At 41.4% G+C, this 8767-nt stretch overlaps 1 protein-coding gene across 1 annotated transcript; it reads left to right on the forward strand.

Annotated features, from left to right (window-relative positions):
• LOC104772753 lies at window positions 4341-4748 on the forward strand. The gene is made up of 2 exons (XM_010497333.1): window positions 4341-4523; window positions 4605-4748. The coding sequence occupies exons 1-2, from the start codon at window positions 4341-4343 to the stop codon at window positions 4746-4748; spliced, it is 327 nt and encodes a 108-aa protein (XP_010495635.1).

Consider the following 8767-nt stretch of genomic DNA (forward strand, 5'->3'; position numbering starts at 1 on the left):
TAGCGTTTCATCCATCTGAATTTACAACTCTTTTATTTTCTGTTTAATCATGCAATTTAATTAAAATATATCTGTTTAACATAATTATAAAACTCTATAATTTATTGTGTAGTCTTGAGTCCTTGTGGAATTCGACCCCTAAGTACTGCATTGACCTCTTAATTTGAGAGAGTAGCTCTAGGGTAAATTTGAGCATATCATTCCTCCTCGCTGGATTTGCTATCACTGATGCACACAGTCTTATCCACACAGAAGACCGACACGGTACACATTAATACAAGATTCGATGATCTCGCTTGCCGTCTATCAGCCAACTTCCAGCAACTACATAACAAGTTTGATGCCTTGGGATCTCGAATTCAGGTGCTTACAGATAACTCGACTTCCACCTCAAAAAGTCCTACGAAGTCTGCACACGCGATAGCCCTACGGAGTGGACGACAATTACCACCTCGAACGGCACCACTGAACATCACTGAGGACAGCAATGATTTAGATGGGGAGGATCTCCGTGAACCGGCCACTTCTGCTGAAGCACCAAGCCACTCTCCAGAACAACCCACCCTGCACCCGACCACACTACTTGTATAGATGATCGGGTTGACACTCCGGTAACCCCGCCTCCTGCAGACAAACCGGGAGGAGAGAAACAGAAAGAAAGAAGATTCATCCCTCCATCTTACAAGCCACCTTTGCCATTCCCTAGACGATTTCGTAAGGAACTTCTGGAGAAGTACAAGTCATTGTTCGAGAAACAGATGCAAGAACTCGAACTTCGCATGCCTCTAATGGACGCTTTCACCCTGATACCTCCTTACCATAAATTCCTGAAGGATGCAGTGATGGAGCGGATCAAACAAGTATAAGGGATGGTCATACTCAATCATGAGTGCAGTGCCATAATCCAGAGGAATGCTGCACCTAAGAAACTGAGCGACCCGGGTCGTTTACTTTACCTTGCTCGATTGGGCCCTTGAAGTTCGGAAGATGTCTTTGCGATTTGGGGGCATCAGTCATCCTGATGCCTCTAACAGTAGCAAAACGTCTTGGATTCGAGAAATTCGAGCCCACCGAAATCCAACTGGATCTGGCAGATCGAACAACGAGGTTGCCAAGCGGAGTATTGGAAGACTTGCCGGTCAAGGTAGGGTCAGTAGACGTACCAACCGACTTCCCGGTTTTGGAAATGGATGTGGTGCCAAGGGATCCGCTTATCTTAGGACGTGCATTCTTAGCCACCGCAGGGGCAATGATAGATGTGAGGAACGGGAAGATCGATCTGAAGCTCGGGGAAGACCTCACTATGCAGTTCGACATTCGGGAAACTATGAAAAACCCTACAATAGCTGGTCAAACCTTCTAGATAGAGGAGTTAGAAAAACTGCGTGAGGAGTCGTTTGAGGAGATTGCAATCGGGGAGTGCCTACAAACAGCGCTGACAAATGATAGTAAGGAGGGATTCATACATCAAGAAACGGAGCTCTACAAGGAGCTGCTTAACACTTATCGAGAAGTCATCGAACCGGAGCTTAGTGAGAACATGATGGAATCTGAAGGAGACGAAATGATGCTCGACAACAGAAGCTTGGACAAGCCAGTAGTCATCTCCTACGTCATGTCGTGTAGTTGCTCAATACCAGCCCACCCGATCACCAACTCGGACGCTAACACGATCGCCCCATCGAGTAGGGTGATCGAGCACAACCTTGTGCCGCAACTCAAAACCACTGATGATTGGTCCGAGTCTAAGGCGCCTAAAGTGGAACTCAAACCTCTTCCATCTAGGCTGAGGTACGGTTTCTTAGGACCTAATTCAAATTACCCAGTTATCGTCAATTCTAGCCTGCCTGAAAAAGAGTTGAAATTGCTTTGCACTCAATTAAGAAACTATAGGAGAGCAATAGGCTACACTCTAGATGATATCAAGGGTATATCCCCTGATCTCTGCACCCACCGGATAAACCTGGAGGATGAATCATATTCTAGCGTAGAACCTCAGCGTCGGCTAAACCCGAACCTGAAAGAAGTGGTGAAAAAGGAAATTCTCAAGTTGCTCGATATTAGAGTTATCTACCCCATTTCTGATAGCACTTGGGTGTTCCCGGTGCACTGCGTTCCGAAGAAAGGACGAATCACCGTCGTCAAAAACGAGAAAGACGAGCTAATTCCCACAAGGACGATAACAGGTCATCGAATGTGTATTGACTATAGGAAGCGTAACACCGCCTCGAGGAAGGATCATTTCCCCCTGCCTTTCATCGACCAAATGCTGGAACGACTCGCTAACCACCCATACTACTGTTTCCTTGATGGGTATAATAGATTTTTCCAAATACATATACACCCTTCTGACCAAGAGAAAACGGCATTAACTTGCCCTTATGATACCTTTGCCTATAAGAGGATGCCTTTCGGTATGTGCAACGCTCCCGCGACTTTCCAAAGATGCATGACATCCATCTTCTAGGATTTAATAGAAGAAATGGTGGAGGTTTTCATGGATGACTTTTCAGTATATGGAGCTTCTTTCTCGTCCTATCTGTCAAACCTTTGCAAGGTGCTAAAAATGTGTGAAGAAACCAACCTAGTGTTAAACTGGGAAAAGTGCCACTTTATGGTCCAGGAGGGGATAGTTTTAGGACACAATATCTCAGAAAAGGGAATAGAGGTCGACAAGGCTAAGATCGAAGTGATGGTTCAGCTGCAACCTCCTAAATCGGTGCGAGACGTCATAAGCTTTTTAGGGTACGCAGGGTTCAACAGGCGATTCATTAAAGACTTCTCTAAGATCGCCCGACCATTAACGCGGCTCCTTTACAAAGAAGCAGAGTTTATTATCGACAAGGACTGCTTAGACGCCTTCAACAAGATAAAGGAAGCTTTGGTGAGCGCGCCAATAGTTCAAGCACCTAACTGGGACCATCCTTTCGAGATTATATGTGACGCGTCAGATTATGCTGTGGGGGCAGTACTGGGTCAAAGAATAGATAAAAAGCTCCATCTGATCTACTACGCCAGCAGAACCATGGACGATGCCCAGACGAGGTATGCGACAACTGAAAAGGAGCTCCTTGCCGTGGTTTTTGCGTTTGAGAAATTCCGAAGTTACTTAGTCGGTTTGAAAGTGATTGTCTACACGGATCATGCCGCCCTAAGGTACATTTACTCAAAAAAGGACACCAAACCTAGGCTCTTCAGATGGATCCTTCTTCTGCAGGAATTTGACATAGAGATCCTGGATAAAAAAAAAGAGTGAAAACGGGGTAGCAGACCATCTGTCCAGAATGAGAATTGAAGATCCACTCCCAATAGACGACTCAATGCCTGAAGAAAGACTGATGCACATCGACTTCTTGGAAGAAATGAGCCACACGATCGGACATACGATAGCTAACTCGATCCCCGAGTCAACCAGGTCGATCGAGTTCATGGCAATCGAGTCGGCTCAGCTACCATGGTACTCAGATTTCGTGAACTACTTGGTGTGCGGAAAAATTCCTAAGGACTATGATGCTGATAGAAAGAAGAAGTTCTTCAGGGATGTCAACAACTACTACTTGGATGAACCTTATCTTTACAAAAAAGGGACGGATGGCCTGTTCAGACGATGTATAGCAAAGGAGGAGGTCTAAGGAGTATTAGAGCACTGTCATGGGTCCGCCTATGGAGGACATTTTGCCACCTTCAAAACAGTCCAAAAGATACTCCAAGCTGGTCTCTGGTGGCCAACCATGTTCAAGGACGCGCAACTCTTCATAACAAAATGTGATTTGTGCCAGAAAATGGGTAACATAGATCGAAGAAATGAAATGCCTCAACAGCCAATCTTAGAAGTCGAAGTTTTCGATGTCTGGGGAATAGATTTCATGGGACCTTTCAACCCACCCTCAAATGGAAACATGTACATCCTAGTGGCAGTCGACTATGTCTCGAAATGGGTAGAAGCAATCGCCAGCCCAACGAATGATTACAAGGTCGTAATGAAGATGTTCAAAAGCATCATTTTCCCAAGATTTGGAATCCCAAGAGTAGTGATCAGTGATGGAGGAACCCACTTCATTAACAGGGTTTCGATGGCTTGTTGAGAAAGCACAGAGTCAAGCATAAAGTCGCAACAGCTTATCACCCACAGACCAGCGGACAAGTGGAAGTAAGCAATAAACAGATCAAAGCCATATTAGCCAGAATCGTGGGAATCACAAAAAAAAGATTGGGCATTCAAGCTAGATGATGCGTTATGGGCTTACAGGACCGCTTATAAAACACTGATTGGGCGGACGCCTTTCCAGCTTCTTTACGGAAAAAACTGTCACCTTTCGGTCGAGGTTGAATATAAAGCAATGTGGGCGACAAAGCTGCTGAATTTGGACATAAAGACTGCTCAAGAAAAGAGAGCAATGGATCTCCACGAACTCGATGAGATACGGCTGGAGGCTTATGATAATTCGAGGATCTACAAGGAAAGAACCAAAGCTTTTCATGATAAGAAGATCCGACACAAGGATTTGAAAGTTGGGGACAAAGTCCTTCTGTTCAACTCAAAGCTTCGGCTATTCCCTGGGAAGTTCAATTCAAGATGGTTAGGACCCTTCGAAATTAAATAGGTTCTGCCCTATGGAGCGGTGACTTTGCTAGGGAAGGATGGGACTGAGTTTACTGTGAATGGGCAGAGAGTGAAGAAATATATGGCAAATGAGAGCACAGAGGTGGGATCATCTCTGCGTCTCGTCGATCCTGCGCCAGTCTGAGATGAGTTGAAAGTCAAGCTTAGTGACTATAAACAGCTCACTTGGGAGGAAATCCCAACGGCAGAGTTGTAAATATAGTTTACATTTTTAAGTCTTTTCTCTCCTCAGTATTTATGCCCTACCCGATGAGCTACGTGATGCCTCCTACGATCAACCCCTCGGATGCTGGTTCGAGCAAGTCGTTCGTGCATATCACAGAGCTCTCGGATGATCAAATACCGACAGCTGCTGAAGCCGGTGACGACCCTGGCTACACGTTAGCGAGTATGGAGGCTGATACAACCTCCTTCTTCACCAACCCATGAGGTACCAAGTTCATCCAACCTTTGTAAATAACATTGCATTTAGTTTTATTTCAATTTGCGTGATTCTTGGATTCTTTTTTCCGACTTTTATTTACACAGAGACTGTGTAATTTAAGTTTGAGGGAGGGTCCTAGAATGTATATAACATTGTGTTTTATTTTCTTATTTTCTTATTTCAAATTTTTGCAAGCTAGTTTTATTCATTTGAGTATGCATCTATGTGCATTGAAAAACCGAAAAAATTTGAAAAATTTAAAAAAAAAGAAAAGAAAAAAAAAAGAGTGTTCATGTAGTTGCATTTACATATTAGGATTGAGTCTAGTTTGTTTCATATAGGATTGTTGCATATGCATCTTAGGGGACAATGATTAAAACTACTTTTTTTAAAATAAAAACTTAGGATTGAAGCTATAACCCTTAATCACAGTTCATTGTTGCTAGATCAATCTTTGGAAAAAAATGAAAAATCTTTGTTTAGAACCTTGTGTCTTTTGAATGTTTCCTCCACTTGCTTGAACGTTGGAACATCTCTATATTATTGGACTTAATTTGAACTTAAATTGTCTTGCTTATGAAATTTGAATACTTGCTCATGGTAACTCTAAACTCGGGTTAGCACTCCATTTTTACCAATCTTTTCGTTTAACCCGATTCGTTTTTCCTACCCATGAACCCAAACCTTTCTTTCAAACCTTGTTGTGAATTGTTGAGTGAGATCTTTTTCATTGTGCTATAGGTTGTGAAACCTTGAGAGTATTGAGAACGACAAAGAACTGCCTCTTGATTTAGCTAAGTTAGAATTTGAACTAGCTGATAGATTCGGTCTTGAAAGATAGGTAGGTTAGCATGTTTATTTGGGTTGGGTTGAGGAATAAAGAAAAAAAAAAAAAAAAAGAAGTCCCTAAGGTTAGAATCAATTAGCTCTAAGTCTCGTTTTTTTTTTTCTTTTCTTTCTTTGCTAAACTCCTAATATGTATATATATATTTTTTTTCTCTCTAAGTAAAAAAAAAAGAGAAAAAGATCTTGCTATAGTCTCCTAGAGAGAAAAAAATATATATATACATATTAGGAGTTTAGCAAAGAAAGAAAAGAAAAAAAAAAAAAAGAGAGAGCTAGATGTTTAAAGTTTAGACATTAGGGATTACAAAGAAAAGGGAGTTAAAATCAAGGTTGTGGATAGTTTAATTATAGGGGATTTAAATTAAAAAGAAAAAAAAAAAAAGAGAAAGTGAATGAGAAGATAGTAGATTATCAAGAGTTAAGCTTTGTCTGCCCAAATTGTTCTCAATCTTAGATAGTTTTCACAACTGTCTAGCATTCTTTCTTTTGAGAGAAAACCACCCAAAGAATTTGTTTGAAACCACCTTACCAAAAAGCCTTACCCTTGAAACCGATTGAGCTTGATTCACCTTCCATTTGCAAGAATTCGCCAAACACTTAATTGAATGTGAAAGAGATGTTCTTTACTTTTAGTTGGAGGTTGAACTAGATCGATGCATGGTAATAAGCATAGAAAATTATTTGTAAGTATATTGATTGATCTTAGCACCATTAAACTATCTTTAAGGACTATAGCTTGAATCCTTCGCTTAGCATAAAAGGTTATGAGTCCCCGTTTTGAAACCGCACTCTCCTACTTCCTTACTAGAGGACTAGCAAGATTTAAGTTTGGGGGTCTGATAACTCTCTAATTTACATTTTTTAGCATCCTTTTTTGTCCATATTTTGCATTGTTTATACCCTTACCTTAGCATTTTTAGGTCATTATCTGTAGGAATTCACTTTTAGGCCATTTAGAGTGTTGCATTCTTGCATTTGCATACTTTGGATGAAAACAAGTGCTTTAAAGCCTAAATGGGGAGAAACAAAGACAAATCCGAGCATGTACCTGAAGGAGTCATCGAGCTGGAAGAACAATCTGAACCCCAACACGATCGAGGAGGATCCAAGAGCAGGAAGAACAACCNAAGGAGGATCCAAGAGCAGGAAGAACAACTCGAAGATCTACCCGAGGAGTAACCCGACCTTATCCTCGTGTACCCCATCGAGTAGACCCTCGGGCAGGACTGGGAAGCTAGGTCAAAGGGATTTCCATATATAAACCCCTCCTCTTCTTCCTCGCAAACGAGTACGCTGCAAACCCTCAAACCAGAGAGCGAGAGCTTCTGAGAGAGAACTGAGCGACTCAAAACACTTTTCACTTTTGTTAGGATTTATTTTATATCTTTTTATCATTTCTTTAGATTTCTACCTTGTACTCTTTATTTCTCTACTCTATCTTTTAATACAATGCAATTTTCGTTCATATATGCTTTTATGTTTCTTGCAATGATTTCCGAGTAGTGTAGTAAAGTTTCTAGGGATGGGATAGATGATTTTGTGTTCTTGATCAGTTAGGATGTCTTAGTTTGATTGTATATGTTTTATAGATTCNAGTCCCCGTTTTGAAACCGCACTCTCCTACTTCCTTACTAGAGGACTAGCAAGATTTAAGTTTGGGGGTCTGATAACTCTCTAATTTACATTTTTTAGCATCCTTTTTTGTCCATATTTTGCATTGTTTATACCCTTACCTTAGCATTTTTAGGTCATTATCTGTAGGAATTCACTTTTAGGCCATTTAGAGTGTTGCATTCTTGCATTTGCATACTTTGGATGAAAACAAGTGCTTTAGAGCCTAAAATGGGGAGAAACAAGGACAAATCCGAGCATGTACCCAAAGGAGCCATCGAGCTGGAAGAACAGTCTGAACCCCAACACGATCAAGGAGGATCCAAGAGCAGGAAGAACAACTCGAAGATCTACCCGAGGAGTAACCCGACCTTATCCTCGTGTACCCCATCGAGTAGACCCTCGGGCAGGACTGGGAAGCTAGGTCAAAGGGATTTCCATATATAAACCCCTCCTCTTCTTCCTCGCAAACGAGTACGCTGCAAACCCTCAAACCAGAGAGCGAGAGCTTCTGAGAGAGAACTGAGCGACTCAAAACACTTTTCACTTTTGTTAGGATTTATTTTATATCTTTTTATCATTTCTTTAGATTTCTACCTTGTACTCTTTATTTCTCTACTCTATCTTTTAATACAATGCAATTTTCGTTCATATATGCTTTTATGTTTCTTGCAATGATTTCCGAGTAGTGTAGTAAAGTTTCTAGGGATGGGATAGATGATTTTGTGTTCTTGATCAGTTAGGATGTCTTAGTTTGATTGTATATGTTTTATAGATTCCCTTCTAGGTTGGTGTTCTTAATGCTGTCAACAAACCGAGAGGGTGAGATTAGATCTAAGGTGTTTTACCACCGAGAGGTGTAGATGAAATGCTTGAATCAACCAATGCTAGATATTTACTTACTTAGCCTAAGAGATTAGATGAGTAAGGGGTTTATTGACAATAATGAATCGGTTCTTATTGTCTGCTTGGTCATGTTTCTCCAACGAGACTTGGGTAGGGGAGTGATCAAGGTTAATTTTTTCTATCACGAGAGTGTTTTAACAAGATTTTAGAGGTTCATTGTCTAGGGAATATTTGCTTGAGGCTAAGACATCTGTATTGGTCAGGAACACTAGCCCTGGGCATTCGGGTACCCGTTCGGGTATTTCAAATTTTCGGGTATTTTGGTAAAGGGATCCTAGACCCATTCAGATATTTCTAGTATCCGGATCGGATTTCGGATAAACACCCATTGGATTCGGATCTGGTTCGAGTACCCG

Source organism: Camelina sativa, chromosome 20 (genome assembly GCF_000633955.1).
Source record: "Camelina sativa cultivar DH55 chromosome 20, Cs, whole genome shotgun sequence".
Classification (NCBI taxonomy): domain Eukaryota; kingdom Viridiplantae; phylum Streptophyta; class Magnoliopsida; order Brassicales; family Brassicaceae; genus Camelina; species Camelina sativa.

Bases quoted from the DNA above. Each gene is read 5' to 3' on its own strand.
- LOC104772753 (XM_010497333.1), top strand. From the start codon at position 4,341: ATGTGGGCGACAAAGCTGCTGAATTTGGACATAAAGACTGCTCAAGAA. The intron at 4,524-4,604 runs GTCCTTCTGTTC...GAAATTAAATAG, and splicing joins ATTTGAAAGTTGGGGACAAA to GTTCTGCCCTATGGAGCGGT.